This window comes from Drosophila hydei, unplaced genomic scaffold, assembly GCF_003285905.1.
Source record: "Drosophila hydei strain 15085-1641.00,03,60 unplaced genomic scaffold, DhydRS2 tig00008144-arrow-arrow-pilon, whole genome shotgun sequence".
NCBI classification, from domain to species: domain Eukaryota; kingdom Metazoa; phylum Arthropoda; class Insecta; order Diptera; family Drosophilidae; genus Drosophila; species Drosophila hydei.
In genome coordinates, this window is record NW_022045849.1 from 291,779 (window position 1) to 309,613 (window position 17,835).

A 17,835-nucleotide genomic window follows, 5' to 3' on the forward strand; every position below is an offset into this window, starting at 1 on the left:
CTAATATGCGTGTATCTTTGGTGTTAGTTGTAGTTTATATCTGTAAACATATATATTGATATTCATATATATTTATATGTATATATAAATGTATGCTATGTTGCTATGATGTTATATATGTATGTGAATATATGATTATTGTATAGCTTGATAACATACCGATTTTGTTTTATTTGTTTATATATATTTTTGTCATACAATAATATTAAACAAATCTCACGTGAATTTATTTTTTTAATATTAATATATCAATTTATTGTAATTTTAAAACTTAAAGTTCAATTTTAACTTTTAATGCATATGAATTAAATACTAATATCGACTATTTTTATAACTATGTGAATTTTGGAAAAAAAAAATAAATAAAAAAATATATACATAACATTGTTATTATTTATGATGAAACATTGGCGTGCACTATGCAACAAGCTTTTTACAATCAGATTTTTTATTTTTTATTATTATTTTTTTTTTGACTATTACAAAATAAATGAGCTGTTTCTATTGTCTTTTTTAATGTTCATTTTTGCTGCATAATTTTTTTATTGTTTTTATCTATCCGCATCAATTTTAAAAGCTATTTGAACAATTCTATAACTATTTTATTTATGTTTCATTCAAAGTTAAAAAAAATAAAGTTTATAAAAATAACTTAGATTTTCGCACAATACAAATAAGCTTTAATCTGTTGCATAGTGTAATCATAGTATTAATAATAATATTAACGACATTCCTTTATAAATATATATACTTTTTATAATATATATGGGAATACATTCATGTGTATTTTATATATATATTTAAAATATATTATGCATTTTGTAGTTGCATCTTAGGCGCTGGGAAAATATTTAATCTCTTCTCTCTTCTTTTAGACCCGTTTACGAAGTGATTAAAAGTTTATGTACCTTTGTGTTGAGAACGTGTTAGGGGTTTTCGGGTGACATCCTCAAATTTTCTATTAGAGCATCATGAAGTTTTGCATGTGGATCATTGCTGATCTTTTCATCACCGTAAACGAGTATTGTGCAGTCGGTTACGCCCGAATTCAGCATTCTTAGTTGTTTTACCTTGGGCTTGCTGAAACTTGAAGCTGTATGCTTATTGTTTAAACGAAATGCTTGATTAAAATAGCTTTTGTCTAAAGCGTGCCTCGAGAACAGCGCCTAATGCCATATATCTTTAACTTGATAAGAATATATTTATTTATATATATATATATATATATATATATATATATATATATATAAATAAATATATATATATATATATATATATATATATATAGTATATAGTATATACTTTTCATATATTTATCTTTTGTATATATATAAATGTTTTGTTTACAGTTATTACTTGACATTTATAAAATTTTGGCTAACAATAAAATTGCATAGTTTTCGTTATGTAAATCTATATATCGATATATATGATATATATGTCTGTTTGTAGCTCCATAGTTATGTTATATAGCTTATTAGTTAGGCATTGTTTAAAATTGTTTAGTTATCGTATTCGTTATCGGCTTGGTGTTTAGAACTTAACGAGCTGTATTTCGATATTCGATATTCGATTATTGTTTTTATATGTGATACGTTTAGTGCGAATCTTCGTTCGGACAGCTTTAGTTACCGTTATCGCATATGCTTGATATTTAGAGCCTAGCGAGTTTTGCTTCGATATTCGATATTCGATTACTGTTTGTATTTGTGATACGCTAAGTGCGAATTTCCGTTCAGACAGTTTCTACCGACTACCTCCCCTCTACTTGACTTAAGTAGTACTTATCTAAACCGCGTAAAATTCAAATTAAAATAGTAGTATATATTATTATTTTATGTGTATCAACTGCTACGTAAACATTTCCAATGGTCGTATGTTGCTGCTTTGTGCGCTTTTTAATGTTTACCCCCATATCGTTAATCTCGATTCGACTCACTTTCTCATTCTGTGTAAAACTCTAATAAAATTGATTATTGTTGTTTGTTAGATGCATCTGTATGTGTGTGCGTGTGTGTCTGAGTGTGTGTGTATTGCATATATATTGCTTATTCCAAAATCAATACAAATATATATATTTCATATATATAGATGCATGTAAATATATAAATTGTAAGAATTGTTCATACAAAAATTTAGTAGGTACGTTACTTTAGACCTCGGTGTTTCTCAAATTTGTTTTGTTTGTTCTTTGATACTTGGACACTTGCCTGTTTGTTTTATTTTTCACTCTTCACTTTTCGTAGAAAATGTTTTTACCCAAATAAACTTTTGAGTAGGACTCCGCCGACGACTGCTAGTAAAAAATTGCCATCCCTTTAACACTCACGTATGTTTTGGTGTTTCGGTCTTAAGCCAAGCAGCATTTCGATATAAATAACAAAGAAGACGAGTATAAACAATCTTAAAAACTGCGTGCCAACACTACGGCATATTCAAGAGTAGTTTTAGATGCACGTATATATCATATATATATTACATATACATATATATATATATGTTCGATTATACTGCTGTGAGTGTGTTTGTGTGTATAGAACTATTGGAACACGTATAAAACATCTAATAACTATTTTAGTTTAGGTGCATTGCGTGTTACTCTCTCTCTCTCTCTTTCTCTCTCACTCTCCCTCTCTCCATCGCGTTCTCTTTGGTATGTTGTCTGACAAAGGGAGCATGGATGTGTATTATACCCTTGCAAAGGGTCTTGTCATGTCATTCATCTATATGTATATAGACAGAATTCTAACATAGGAACAATTTCGCGATAAAAGTTTCTGACTTGATTCTCTGGAAGAATTATTTTCGAATAGCGCATGACTATATTGTATCTCTATTATATCAGAAGATTACAATCTATTGTTCTATTGGCCATACTGCTAACATAGTCAGAAACCATTATCTGCATCGAGCTGCAATATCAAATTGCTTATATATCTCTTTATCTCCCCATTTCTGCAAGGGTATTCAAACTTCGCCTTACCTATGCACTTTCTTAGCTTATTTACGATATTTTTATGTTTAGCTGTGCCCGCTCATCCCGTTAACAAATTGGTCCAACTTGTGCCCCTGGCCTCAGTTCATGGCTTCGACTTCTATCACAGTCCCTCTTTCTGCTCCCTCCTTCTACGACTTCTCCGCTTGTTATTCTCCGCTCTTCGCTTTCAAATATTTCGTGTTGATAGCTTATATACTAGATATAGTTATGAGTGTGTGTAGGTGTGCTTTGGGGTGAGTGTGCGCGTAGTTGTTTATTTAGGTGTTGCCTACTCGTAAAGCTCCACATTGCGTCGGGGCGAACAGGTGCCATAGCTTAGCTGTGAGTCGGTCTTCTTGAGGATGGAGACATGATGAGTGGGCGCATCGCCTGACCGATTGGCCATCAGGGAATCCTGTTTGTGGAGCAGGCCACGTCGCTGGTCGGCGAACGAGATGACCGAGTCCTGTTTGACTAACTGATGTCGACGTGGCTCCGGTCGTTGGTCCACAAAGCTAATCACCGAATCCTGCTTGACGAACTTTTGTCGCTTGTCCACCAAGGAAGATGGCGCGCCTGTGCCAACTATTCCACCTATGCCACCCCGACGCGAATCAATAGAAATGGTGTCCTGTTGAGTCAATGTGGAGTCCACAGAACGTTCTTGGGCACGCCGCGCCTCCATGTACGAGACAATTGAATCCTGCTTGGAGAGCGAGACCTTGCTGCCATTACTATCCTGCTGGCAGAGCAGACGCCTATTACCGGAGGCATCGCTGCACGCGCTCTCCTGCTTGATGAGAAACTGTCGAGAGCCATGCGAGTCCTGCTTGAGCAGCATCTGCTGCGACAAATTGCTGTCCTGCTTCATCATCAGATTATGGCGGCGCAGAGAGTTGTGCTCATAAATGTAGGAGACGGCATTGGTCTTCCTCAAGCCCGGACTGCTGGGACTTTTGCGTGAGCTATGTGGATGGTAATGTGAGGACTTGCGAGTGCTCGTAGTGGACGAGGCAATGGCCACATTGTCATAGTATCTACGAAGTAGAAAGAGATACAGCGTGAGATGCACCCTTGGTAAGCTCCACGTTCGAACCCACCTGAGTCTTCCACAACAGCTGCGCGACTTAATGATGGCTGCGAAGCCCCTTCGATACTTTTTGTTGACGGAGTAGAGTATGGGATTGATGCAGCTGTTAGAAGATCCCAGCCACTGAGCAAGCGGCATTACCTTCTTCAATATCTCAAACTCTTCCTGCGATATATCTGAACCAAATTTGATGCGTGCGAAAATCACGTAGAGCGGCAACCAGGATAATACAAACAATATGACCACGGCCACCAACATTTTGATGACCTTCACCTTGCTCTTCTGCTGCATGCGGTCCAGCTGCGCGTCCTTGGACAGTTCGCCAGGTATGCTGCGCGTGGAGACCTTGATCCAAATGAGCACATAGCACAGTGTTATCAAGGACATGGGCAGCAGATAGCAGGCCACTAAATTGGCAAGCAGAAAATACAAATTGCCATCGGTGCCCGGCGGCCAGACCTCTTGGCATAAATATTGGGGCTGCGTATAGCTGGAGACGAGTGCATCCGAGAAGACCTCCTCAGCAGGCACCAGATCGAAGAACAGCAGCCATGGTATGGTGGTTACCAATGCGATGCCCCAAATGCCGATTATCATGATGCGTGCACGTCGCTTTGTCATCTGCTTCAATGGCCACCAGATGGCAATGAACCTGCAAGAAAGAATTTTTCAACAGCTGCTGCTGCTGATGCTGCGACGTCCCCTCTATACCCAGCCCAATTTCCATTCCCATTCCCACTCAAATCGGCACCTCGTCAAGGATAATGGCAATCGGGATGACGATGACGACATGCAAATATCTTAGCCTGATTAATTCGCACACGCAGGATGCCTCGACAGCGACGACGCATCCTTAAGCCTTTTTCTGCTGACTGCTCGACTTTCCAATCTCGACAACTCAGTCTATTGAACTCCCGTCACAACACGTGCGACTCCCCTCGCTCAGCTGGAGCTGCCCCCATTTTTTTACTTGGCCTGCCATAATCAAGCGTAATTTGAATAAGAGCAGCAGCTCCAACAACTACAACTAGCTGTGGGGCAGCGGGCGGGCCTCCAGGACACTGAGCCGAGCCACGTCTCATTTTTGGCAGTTTTCATTCGGCTTAGTGCTAGCCACTTATTATGGCATCCTATTCAATAGACCAGCCACAAGGCAAAAATAGAAACTGCTTGACTACAAGATATCCAACTGATCACTAATTCGAAGGGTTATTTTTATAAGAAACCAAAACTTAAAATCTATTTTACACCCATTTGTGGAAGCTAATGTCTTTGGTAGTCCTAATGTTATGGTTCAAGTGTTCAAATATATAAATCTCGTTTCATGTTTACAACTAAGTTGCATCTTGTTATCTTCAATACATATCGATATTACAGTAATAGGGGAGATATTAATTTTTATTTATGTATTAATTCTAAAGTCTGTCTGTTTCATGACTCTAGTTCGCCCTAAGCACTCAGCTATTCTTGCATATCAAGAACTTATGGACATGTATACTATTTATTCAGATACTCACTCTTCCATCTGTTACATACATATAGCAAAAACAGTATACCCTTTTGGAAAAATTTCCATTGGGTTCAGGGTACAATAATTATGGGGCTAGGGCACGACTCCAGCCACAATTGCTCAGCCCCTACCAGTCGTCCCAGCCATCCTTCCCCCCCTGCTGCAGCACCCATTGTACTTTTTTTGGCCACTTTGTTGTCGTCTGGGCGGACAAGCGTTTTGCTGATAACGAATACAACGGTAATTCCATTAGGGCCCAGCCACAACTTTTCAAAGCCAATATCAAATTGTCATAATGTTTATTTATAGACCCAACTACAAACTGTGCATATATATATATTTATATATATATATATAAAGAAAGCTAGATATATATTTAGATATAGCAATTGCATTAACATAATTTGTCTGCGGGATTTGGTTGCCAGTTTAATTAAGTTTCACGTGCTGGCCAAATATGGGGTCTCCTGACCGATCTGTGACCGGTATAACCGATTATATTCTGAGTTATGGCTGAACGGAAGACGGCATTTGTCGGGCTCCCAGGCTGCCCCGACTGAACAAAAGTTTTGACAAAAGTTATGCGCACAGCGAGTAATTTCCATAAAGAAAGAACAAATTTAATAATTGGCACACACTGTCATGCACTCACACACACTCACGCAATCACAGCGCCAAGTTTTGTACTTTTATGGTCTTTTCCCCTAGTAACAAGAAGCTAAAATGTTGTAACTGCTGTTTACTCTACTGGCAGCTACCCTGTATCTCAGAAGCTAGTTATTTTTTCAAGCTTGGCATAAATTTTGAATAGAGATTCATATCGATATTTATCGATCAACCTAGATCCACGCTTTCTTCACGCATTTGATGAGCTCCTCCCGTCTGTTACATCCCTGAGCATCATAACAATATACCCATTACACATTATCAGTTACAGGGTATTGGGGAAAAAGTAGACAAGACAAATGAATGAGAAATATTTTTGTGCTGCTGACATTTTTGGGCAACTCGCTTGAAAATTGCGGCAAACACAAAAGCCGCACAGTCATTGGCATAAAACCCCAAGTATGCGGGCTTACACACACGCACACACGCATTGGCTTATCCATGTGATAATATTTATGTTATGGGCGGATGGGAGCCTGAGAGGCTGGCAATGCATATCCATAAAACTAAGAGCCCTAATTAAATAGCATTGGCTAAGCAAGTGATAAGCAAGGATGTACACATGCTTAACTTCAGGACATTGCGTGCTGATTTAAGTTCCATGTCGCAGATAATAAATCTTAAATTTCGAATCGCTTTACGAGCGCTCGTAAAATACAAAGAAATACAAAAGAACTCACAACGAGATGGACATGAAGCATGGGCCTGCGCTATGAATCTTGTAAGCGCCAAAACGATCGAATGATATAGTATCCTGCTGCTGCTGCTACTTTTTCCTATCCTCTCCTTCGGATTTCGCTGAATAATGACAACAGCAGCAGACGCAGCTTCTGCTGCTCAGCCTGAGGCAGCTGTCGCTGAGAAATTGATATAAATGAAAGCTGCACATAAATGCGGCGCCTCCTCGATATCCTGCTGTACTGCTCCACTGCTCAACTACTGTCCTGTCCTGTTGTCCTGTTGTCCTATTGTCCTGTTATTCAGTGGCTCGGGCTGTGCCACACGTCAAAACGTTGTCAAAACATTTTACTGCCACTTGATAAATCAACTGGCCACAGCATATCTGACTTTATGCGCATAGATTTGAGTTCAAGATATCTGTCGTATCTTTTTTATACGCAATGCTTCTATTGCCACCTATGGGATGCTTGGGATGCTTCATTCACTCTTAAATTAAGCCCAGTTTGAATATGCACTTTACATATTCTGTATTATCTTTTCTTTCTTCGAAATCAATAACTATTATATTGAGCGCAGCGTCTACTAGACGCTAAGTAAGTTAAGAACCTTTCACTTTTTTGGATAAATTTCAATGAATAGAGAAGATTCAACAAATGGAAATGTTAGTGGAAAAAACTGAGCTTGAATGGAGAGGTTCAAGATAATTGAATTGGATACTTGAAAGCCTAGTTTAAGCGAGTCGATAGCTGTCTACAGGGTATATCCTAGATTAGCTTCAGAAGCCCTCAATTCGCCTTAAAAATGTTTTATTGCAGCAGGAAACACAAGGCGAACATTAGACGGAGAGAACGTGTCAAATGCAGCCCAAGGCAAACGTGACAAAATCAGCAAACATTCTACATAGATAAAACAAAAATGAGTTTGATTAATGCCAAATACGGACAAGGCGAGCTCTGAACTTGATCTTGAGACAGCCTCCAACTCAGAGGCGGACTGCGACCAGTTTTCCTAGCCGGCTTGCATTGAGCTTGAGTCGGCGTTCACTTTTGCAATTAGCTGCAGTCTGCTGCAGTTCTCTCTAGTTGCTATAAAAGCAGCACTCGAGTCACCAATTGACGACAGTTGTGAATCACTTGCTCAGCTTGACAAATCCTCCAAAGCCCAAACAACAAAATCCCATACAAAATGTTCAAAGTTGTGAGTATATTGAAATGGAACTGGAGTAGCTGGATCCATTAGCTAACAACTTCTCCCTTTTACAGCTGTTCGTACTCATCGCTTGCGCCGCTATTCAGGCCTATGCCCTTCCCGGTGTGGTGGCTGTTGCTCCAGTGGTGCATACACCTGTTGTCGCTGCGCACCCCGCTGTGGTGCATTCACCTATCATTCATCACGGCGCCCACTCGGTGCACTCGTAAGAATTCAGCCAGAAGACGCTTGACTTGACTATTACATTAATCTTGTGTAACATCCAACAGCCATGTTGTGCATCATCCCGCCGCTGTGAGGGTGGTGCATCCTGTCGTCGCCAAGCCTGTGGTCGCTGTGCATGCCGTGAAGCCCATTGTGCCTCTTGTACCAGTGCATCATGCTGCTCCCGCTGTTGTGGTACACCATTAGAGAGCTTTCCCGATTCCCGATACCCGCTCCTAAGCCCCACCCCATCCCCCAATCAATCCCAATCCCAATTCCAATCCCAATTCCATTTCCACAATAAAGGTTCATAGCCACGTAAATTTAAAGAGTTGTCATTTCTTTGTTGGCTGACTTACCTGTCTAGCGACACGGCAATTAAGCTGTAAACTGAAGCCGCCACCGAGACTCCCTGTATATAGGGCACAAACTTGCACATCAGCCAGCCCAGCATCCAAGCTGCAAAAAGATATATAAATAGGTGAGGAATGGGTCGCTTTCTATTGAACTTAAGCTGTGCCAAAATAGATAAGTTGAGTGTAGCCGACTGCCTAATACACAGTTACACATTAAGAACAAGAACAAGAATTTTACTATTAAAACCCTTCTGCATTGAACCTTAGAGCAGGTGCTCAGTGCTTAAAGATTGTAACCGGCGATACTCAATAGTCTAATACTCGCTCACATACTAAAAACAGAGATGGATTCAATACAGATTCAAAGATATTTACATTAAAAACTCGAGGCTCGAAACCTTCTTTACTTATTGAATAAGCGAGCAATAATAACATAAAAGCCAATATACGCTTCTTCACATCGTGAACGAGCATCAAAAATTATGCTGAGTAACTTTCGGTCATGTCTGTGTCTGTACTCCTGTTGTTGTCCTAGTCGTGGTCGTGGTCGTGGTCCTAGCCGGAGTCCTGTTTGCGGTCCTGGTTAACGTTCAATGCATTATGTTTTTTTCTTCTTTCCAGTCGGTCGTCCACGTCGGCGACATCGTTGTTTGCTGACTGAGATTTATGTTCTGCATATCATTCATAATTTGGTGACAAGTCTCAGATTGCCAAGAAGCCAGCGTGAGGCGTTGTTTGCCAACGATGCCAAAAGCACGCAGCAAGTAGCAAGCAGCAAGCAGCCCTCAGCTGGCCAAGTTAATTTGTATTCCCTTTATTCTATTTGATGAAAGATGGAAGACATGATTTGCACTGTCTATAAATACGCACACATATACATTTACAGTAAAAGAAAATACACTCGGAAAAGGGGATTGAGATTTGGGGATTAAGGATTCAGAGAATAATTTTCATATAACCAACTCTTCGACTAAACTAAGTTTCTCTTTTTCAGCTACAAAGCCTTGTACAATCTAAAAAAAAATTTAGTTTTAAAAACTTAAATGCAAATTTAAATATTCATAGTTTTAAATCCCAAAACTCCCAAATATATGGCCAAAAACTCCATCTCCCATTCTCGCCTTTTGACTTCCCACTCTCTTTCAACTTTTTTGGATGCTCTGTATCCCTCTCTAAGTACTGTCTCATCTTCTTTACTCCAACCATCCAATTGAAAAGTTGTCAAAAACCAATTTAGAATGAATACCTTACACTAGACTCTTTCTCTCAGTGTATAGTTGCGCTGCCTTTGGCTGTTGAGTTATGACTTGAGATGCCAACAGCAAATAACTTAGTCAGACACAAAAGGCTCTAAAATACACACACACACACACACCAAAGCAGGGAGGTGGGAGGTGTGGCAAGGAATTTTGCCCTGTGGCACATGTCATCAAGGTTGATGACAGTGGCAAACGTATTTGCGGCATGACATATCGAATGGCAATTAAAAGGTGCTAATAACCACAATAACAAGCGCATCATTAACTCTGTGCAGGAGTTCAATGTACCAGCCCCAGTCTCAGCCCCAGCCCCACCGCTGACCCCTCGCTGAACCCACCCACACACAGTCAAGGGTCAGAGGCATGCTGCACAAATATATGCTCATGTGTGGCTTCTAGCTAATTTCCTGTCTCGTTCGCCTGTCTTATCTCTTTTCTGTATATTATGCATACGCACCGTGCACCGCCGCGTCGAGCCAATAATAAAGCGAAAAATTTAATGTGATTTGGCACATAAAAATATAAATATTATTATTATTTCTGTGCGCTTAGTGTGCTTTGACCAAGTCAACACACTCCAGACGACCACTCAAAAGACATGAGCACAGTTGGACAGTTGACAGCCCCCTGGACAACAGCTTAAATAGATTTTGGTTACTCTTCTCAACTCTGATACGCAGTAGTTGGGGCAACAAGGGGTGTGATGTTTTTATGTGTTTCTTTTCATGGCTCTCTTCTTCCAAAAACATGTCTCTACGTTTCTCTAAGCTCATTTTACTGAAGGTATCTGCTAGTCAAGCACTTTCATTCCTTTGGTTTTCTTGCTTCAAGTGCAACAGTCTGTGATATATTCAAGTTATATCCGTTGCTATTAATATTTAGCTATTTATTTTGGTGTTGCCCTTCGGTTTGATATATCGCTTAGGAAAAAGTTTGTCTTCTTTGAAAAGTTTATTACGAAGTTTCAATGTGAACCCAATCAAATTGAGTCCAGCTCGAATTAGTGAGCTCTTCTTCTTATTATTCTCCAATTGGGAACATATGCTGCGCGAACTTTGCTTTAAGCTTGTTTTTGTAGGCATTAAGCGGATGGCCGCAAAAATATTGATAGACTGCAGCTGATAATTCCAATCGATATTTACAGCTTATCACCACGACCTTCGCTCCTGGACGGATGCACTCTGACCCGCAGGCAAATGTCAAACAGCTAAACGCAAGCCAAGCCCTTAGGCTCACTCTTTATCCTTTAGCTAAGGATATTCCAATTTTGGTAACGCAGTATACTCGAAAGTTCCAGACGCAATATCTTTGAATATGGATTATCAAAAAGAGATTCATATTGAAGAGACATATTAATTACTTTGTTCATCTCATATATACACTTATTGAGAGTTGTAGTTATTATTTCCTATGTAAGTGTATTCCATGCTTCGGCAAAATGAAATGGCTAAAAGTTTTGGCTCCCTTTCTGAGCCTTGTCAGCGCAAAAGTTTGCGCGAACTTATATCGTAGGCCACACTAATGGGATTCGGTTTTGCATTGTTTGCGACGCTTCGCTGACTGTTGGTCTGGGTACTGGGGATCCTTTCTCTGAGGTCATAAAGTTAATGAAATAATCGGGTGGAACAAATCCGACAATGTGGCCTGTCAAGATTTCGCTTCGATTGAAATGGGCGTGAAATATCCATGGTTGGGCGCATAACACTTCAAGAAAATGCGTTATTATTATGTTTATCGCTGCTGATGCTGCTGCTGCGTCACGTCCTGCAGTGACTGCTGTTACTTGGTCCTAAATTGAATTGAAGAGGCCGCAGGACTCAGGCCAGCATCCAGGAACGCTCGACTGCTGCTTGCCACGGGCGGCACGTAGCAGCTAAATTAAAATACAATCGGAAAGTGAAGAAAAATTACTTCATCAGAAACAGCAGCAGCAGCATCACCACCAATAGCATTCCAACACTGTTCAGTAGTCGCGTTACGCATACGCGCCGTGGGCCAAGAAAATCGCAAATCAGTCGTCGCTATTTAATGAAGTAACTAGCAAACATGACTTTAAAGTACGTGACATGATTCCACCAGTGCGACGTGCGAATCGCGCAGCCAGTGCTTGTTATATATAAATAAATTTCGAATCATCAAATTCAGAAAATCGTAGGACACCAAAAATGTTCCATTTCCATGATTTCATCATTTATAAAACATCAGATTGAATATTTGTATTTCTTATAGAATTGCCATTGTGCTAAAAATTACATATAATCACACTTGATATATGCAATTACCTAATTTCATTAATATTCCTATAAATAAATAATAATAATAAATAATGGTTTTATCGATTACGCTAAGTCTCAGATCATTAGGCTGACTAAGGACTCTCCTCTCTGAGACATTCTGAGGAAACTCTCGCCAATTCAGTGCAATTTGTAAAGCACTCACGTAATGATAAGAATTTGGCATTGCTAATGTCTAAAGGAGTCGAACGATTGCCACATAGAAATCCAATTAGAAAATGCGCTAAGGACATGCTAGTGTAACGCCTCGTCTCAAGGTAGCATCGCTCGGCAAATCAATTCAATTCGCATTTTATTGGTTTTTCGAAGCACACATAAATAAAGGCTCAGCTCAGCCCAGCCCAGGTAAACCACACACACACACACACCGACACACACGTACACACACAGCAGCGAGCGAGTTTAACCCTGACGAGCAAAATATTTAGGTCAATTCATCCAGCCAGCCGCACAGCGAAAAGGTCCTTGAATGCAAAACAACCTTCCATTGCAGTACTGAGGTGTGCTTAGGTAATGATAGCTCCAAAGCGTTAAAGACCCCCCTTGTGAACCCTTCTGGCCAGAGTCGTATGTATGTATGTATGTGTACATGTGGGCGATAAGGAATAAATAAATATCATGCCTGTTGACCAAATTTGGTATTGCAAATGGACGTTCTCTCAGTTAAACGTCCTTTGGGCCATTTTCCTTACGTGGCGCAACTGTTCACAAGTCAAAATGCCAAGCAGCCAGCATTCAATATGTGCCCAAGGGCTGTCGCAATTTATTTATTGTTGTTGCTACTTGGGCCTAATGCAGTGGCAGCTGCGTTTGCCACTGGGTCTGGGTCTGGGTCCGTGCTTGCCACCAAACTCAAGTCAATACACACACATTCACACACAAGCAAATGCGGAGTGACCCACTAAGAGCTGGGCAGCCCGCAGCACCCTGCGCCTATGTTGAATTTGTGAAATTAGGTCAGTTCTGTGTCGATGATCCTTCAGGCCACCCCAAAAGGCACCCAGAACGAGAGCGAGAGAGTGGGAGAGTGGGTGACAGAGAGACAGCGCGAGTGCGCACTAATACACATTACACCACAGACACACACACACACACAAGCTCTCTCGCACACAGCCCATTCAGTTTTTCATTCGTCTCTTGCCTTTCGTTTGGTTTACTATACCAACTCTTTCCCCTCTCCCACTCTCACTGTCGGTCTCTCTCCCTCCCTTTCTCTCTCTCGCTCCGGCCACCTTTGTACATGCATGTCTTCGGGTCGAGCAACATTTCTAAGGCGGGCGCATTTAATTGGCAAACGTTGGCGCCAGCTGCGAGCCTCTAAATACGACCAGGTGAATATATGTTGGGGTAGCTACTACTTATACTACTTACAAGCATATACGAGGAGTAAAAGGAGGGGTGGTGAGCGGGAGTCGTGCCCTGACATGTCAGGCATTGCAATCAGCGTTTGATTTCTGAAGGATTTTGATCATTTTTTCATGTCGGCGTCGATTTGCATGCAATTTCTCAGCTGCACAGCCTTTGCGACAGTCCATTTACCCAGTTGCCATTTTACAGTTCACACACACACACACCAGCCAAGCAAGTAACACACACAAACTTATAGAAGGCTGATAAGTTACAAGGCGATGTAAATTTATTAAAATTAAACCCTCATAATTATGCGTAACCTCGTTTATTGGGGCCAAATGGCAAGTGTATTGTGCCTTAAAATAAATACATAATCATATTAATATATCTATATTGTATATGTATAATACCTGAACTATTCTTAGGCTTATTTCCCTAATAAAACGTTTTCATTTATGTAATTCATTTTATTGATTTCGGTCGAACCATTCATTAATAACTTGAGTAAGTCGCTAAAGATGGCGAAATTCAAGCATAAATAAAACATTTCAAATATATTTACGTATTTATATACATCCAAAGTATTAGAAAGAAAATAAAAACCACAAAAACAAACAAATATTTATTAAAACATATAACTTAATTTTTGTATTAAAAATTCGTAAAATATATAGATAAATGAAATATACTATTCTTAAATCTATATAAATAAATATTTATTTAATATTCTATATTTGATAAATAATTTGTATTCAAATATATATTTAAAAAAAAAAACAAATAAATATAATTTAATAATATTAAATGTTTTTATGGGCAAAGAAGAGAAAAATAAAAATCAATTTATTTAGTGCATTAATATTTCACATATACACAAATCTGTTAGTATTACAATCTATAGCAATACGGATTAGTTGTTCGTAGTTACAGTGCTGAAATATAGCCTTGTAAACGAATTTCGCCCTCTGCCGAATACCATCACAGAAAACGATTGCAATTATGAAGAAGCAAACATTTTCGTCTGCTGTATTTGACATGCAACATGGCAAAAGTTTTCAGTTAGATAAGAGTGAATCGGATATGGTTAGATGAACTCATTATGGTCGGACGTACTCCGTTTCCTATATTATTTACAAGGCTATAAAAACTTATAGTAATTGCATAACAGAGAATCCAATGTGCCCTCAGAGGATGGACGGATAAACGGGGGCGGGGCCACAGTTTGGCAGGGAGCCCCATAAAACGTGATGATAATGCACGCTAATATTTCAGTTTCATTTACTTAATTTCAGCAGAAGTATTCTGCTGGCATTAGCACTAAGATGGGAGCATTAGGCTTGATGCGCCTTGTCGACAAATTGCGCATACGCCACGTGTCGCTGGCGAAGGACCTAATCCAACACTCGATTAATTGCTGAACATAAATCCGGTTAATATGCGTAGCTCGCACAAGTACTGAGGAAAGGAAGCGAAACAAAAGCAAATGGAAGAAACGGAAAAAACCACTGAGACGTGCTAATGAGGACCAAATCAATCTTCGACTAGCAGTTAGGCAATACAAGTTGCGGACATATAGCTATACATATATAGATATTATTTTAATATTAAAGAAACAAGCGAGATGTATAGGATTCATTTTACAATAAAAAGAACGTTGTTCAGCTTATATCATCAGTCAATCAAAGACTATTCATTCCGTGCACATGCATGCCCTGCCAAGCAATCAACCAATCAATCAATCAGGCAGCAGTCGCACTTCAATCAATAGAGATTTCTACTGTGGCGTGTTACTTTTCATAGAGCTTTTAACGTTGGCTTAGTTGCATTCTTCAATCAACAAATTCTACAATGAATCAATCAGACAATCAAGTCCATCATCTACACAGACAACACTTAGCTATGAATATATTAATCAATAATTAACATTGTTGATCAATCAGTCCATCATAAAAACTTTCTTGCGGCTATTGCTAATCCCACTCAGTCCTTTAATGAATCAATCAGATCAAATAGTACCACAGCTAACCAATTACTCTTTCAATCCACCCAAAGACGACAACATTCCGTCAGTCAACATATACATTTTTACATTAATATGGTATTAATACCAACCGAATGTCTACTTACGCACAAAGATGTTGCCGATAAGCGTGGCGGGCAGACAGAAGACAATGACCAGGATGTCGGCAATGGCCAAGTTGACAATGAAGTAGTTGGTGACAGTGCGCATACGAGGAGCACGCAGGACGACGGCGATGACAAAGCTGTTGCCGATGAGTCCGACGACGAACACCACGATGTAGGCCACACAGTAGACAATGGACATTGCCAGCGAGTGGCGATAGAGCGGATCGAAGCCAAAGTCCACACTTCCGTCTAGTTGCTCCCAGCGCAGTATGCTATCGTTGTAGGACTTGGTGGCAGCAGCGGCTGTGATCAGGCTCGTCGTGGCCGGAGACATGTTCAGCAAGCTGGCATAGTAGGTGGATGAGGTTGCATCGTTGACCAATGCCAAATGGGAAGTGCTTATTGAAGCTGTTGCTGTTGTTGCTGCCGCTGTTGCTCTTGTTGTTGTGGCAGCAATGCTCGAAATCAAGGAGCTGGCAGCGGGCGCCACTGTGGCCGTTGCCGTTGTTAAGATGGTGCCCAAAAGAGTGTCCGTAATGGAGCCGTTAGTCAATTTAATAGCACTCGATGTGCTTGACAAGTTGGCAGCAACAATAATGTTGTCACTGCTGCTGTTGTTGTTGTTGTTGTTGTTGCTGCTGCTGCTGTTGGTGGCAGCCTCATTGAAATTCAAGAGATTTTGCAAATCCAAGAAATTATGCGTGAAATTATTAGCGCTGGCATTCGACAGTAATTCACTTTGCCAGTACCTAACCGCCTCGGCCGTGGGCGTGGCAGCTCTGCTGTCAGTTATAGCTGCCGTTGTTGTTGCTGCGGCCACTGCTGTTGCTGCTGCCGCCGCTGCCGTTGTCGTCGACGTGTCGCCAGCTATATGGCTTCTATGCTTACGTTTGCGAATTGCCATCCTCCAGCTAAATCTGGCTCAGATTAATGTCGAATATATGCTATATTTCTTAACTATTTCTGTTCCTATTGTTGCTGTTGCTGTCGCTGTAGCTTCAGCTGTTGCTGTTGTTGTTCTTATAAAAAGTCTATAAAATTGGCGTCACTTGGCATATTGTGCTCACAAAAAAATATATATATATGTACGTATATAAATGGTTCGTTCTTTGAGTTCGAGTTGGAGTTCGAGTTGCAGTTGGGTTCTTGCTTGGATATGTAGATATTTTCGTGGCTGTAGCGAATTATACAACATTCAGTTAAATTCAAGCACAACCAAGTTTGTGTGTGTGTGGCATATAGAGGATATCTTACAACAGGGTATACTGCTTGCTTGGAAATTTAGACAGGATAAATGTTCTTGAACGATATGAGCAGTTCAGTTAATATAGCTATATATAGCTAAGCATTATCATCATATGATGATAAGCTATATAGCTTACGTAGCAAAAGCTGATATTTAAAATGTATATTTTCCTTATAAGAAATATAGATTTCAAAACATGATTATGGACTCAAAGTCTTTTACTTTTTGTACCGAAACGTAAAGTTAATAAAAATAGGTAAAATATTATGCAGACAGGCAGATAGATTCTGGCAATCTATACAAATATATCTTTCTACATATCTACTGATTCGGGCAAAAATTCAAGTCTTTCGCAAATTTACATCACGAAATTGTTGATCAAATGCAAATGAAAGTAGTTGGCATATTAACCCGCTTACAGGGTAATTCTGAGCAGTTTATTCTCGACAAAAGCTTTTTTAATTTGTGTGTTCATTGTTGTTGCTGTTGTTCTCGCGCGCCAAGGTTGATATGCAGTTTTTTGTGCAAAATATTTGTAACTGCATACTAAAGCTGCGATTGCACCTATGAAATGAGTTGTTATTGCTGTTACTGTTGGTGCTGCTAATGTTGTTGCTGTTGTTGTTGTTTTTCTTATGGTCGGGTATTGGGTTATTCGGGTTGTTCGTCAGCTGGCGTTGCCTTGGGCTGGCATTACGAGTGCCCCAAGGACTTGTGTGCATATTTTAGATAAGGCCAAATGCTGGGTGCCCTGGACTCATTGCATCTCGCTAGGTACCAGTCGATGCGCCCAAAAATGTGGGCGTGACATAGGCTGGTGACTAGAGAAGGCGGGGGTGGAGGCGGAGGCTGAAGCTCAGGGACAG

At 40.1% G+C, this 17,835-nt stretch overlaps 2 protein-coding genes across 4 annotated transcripts; one reads left to right on the plus strand and one right to left on the minus strand.

Annotated features, from left to right (window-relative positions):
* The first annotated feature begins 1,550 nt into the window (after positions 1-1,550).
* Positions 1,551-8,645, plus strand: LOC111602646 (cuticle protein 63). 3 transcript variants are annotated; one of them, XM_023319814.2, is made up of 4 exons: positions 1,551-1,699; positions 7,740-8,121; positions 8,187-8,338; positions 8,403-8,645. In XM_023319814.2, exons 2-4 carry the CDS (start codon positions 8,110-8,112, stop codon positions 8,542-8,544), a joined length of 306 nt encoding a protein of 101 aa, XP_023175582.1. In that variant the 5' UTR covers positions 1,551-1,699; positions 7,740-8,109; the 3' UTR covers positions 8,545-8,645. The 3 variants fall into 3 exon arrangements, with proteins under 3 accessions (XP_023175582.1, XP_023175580.1, XP_023175581.1); XM_023319812.2 differs by lacking the exon at positions 1,551-1,699 and adding an exon at positions 1,743-1,874; XM_023319813.2 differs by lacking the exon at positions 1,551-1,699 and adding an exon at positions 7,618-7,681.
* On the minus strand, positions 3,221-16,627 carry LOC111602638 (neuropeptide SIFamide receptor). Its single transcript, XM_023319799.2, has 5 exons — positions 16,581-16,627; positions 15,724-16,295; positions 8,697-8,796; positions 4,078-4,719; positions 3,221-4,014 (listed from the first exon to the last, which is right to left on the minus strand). Exons 1-5 carry the CDS (start codon positions 16,625-16,627, stop codon positions 3,267-3,269), a joined length of 2,109 nt encoding a protein of 702 aa, XP_023175567.1. The 3' UTR covers positions 3,221-3,266.
* Between the last annotated feature and the right edge of the window lie 1,208 nt (positions 16,628-17,835).

Coding starts and splice junctions, on each gene's coding strand:
- LOC111602646 (XM_023319814.2), top strand. Junction 8,339..8,402: donor GGCGCCCACTCGGTGCACTC/GTAAGAATTCAG, acceptor AACATCCAACAG/CCATGTTGTGCATCATCCCG.
- LOC111602638 (XM_023319799.2), bottom strand. CDS start 16,627: ATGGCAATTCGCAAACGTAAGCATAGAAGCCATATAGCTGGCGACAC. Junction 8,797..15,723: donor TATCGGCAACATCTTTGTGC/GTAAGTAGACAT, acceptor ATCTTTTTGCAG/CTTGGATGCTGGGCTGGCTG. Junction 4,720..8,696: donor ATTGCCGTGTCGCTAGACAG/GTAAGTCAGCCA, acceptor TCTTTCTTGCAG/GTTCATTGCCATCTGGTGGC.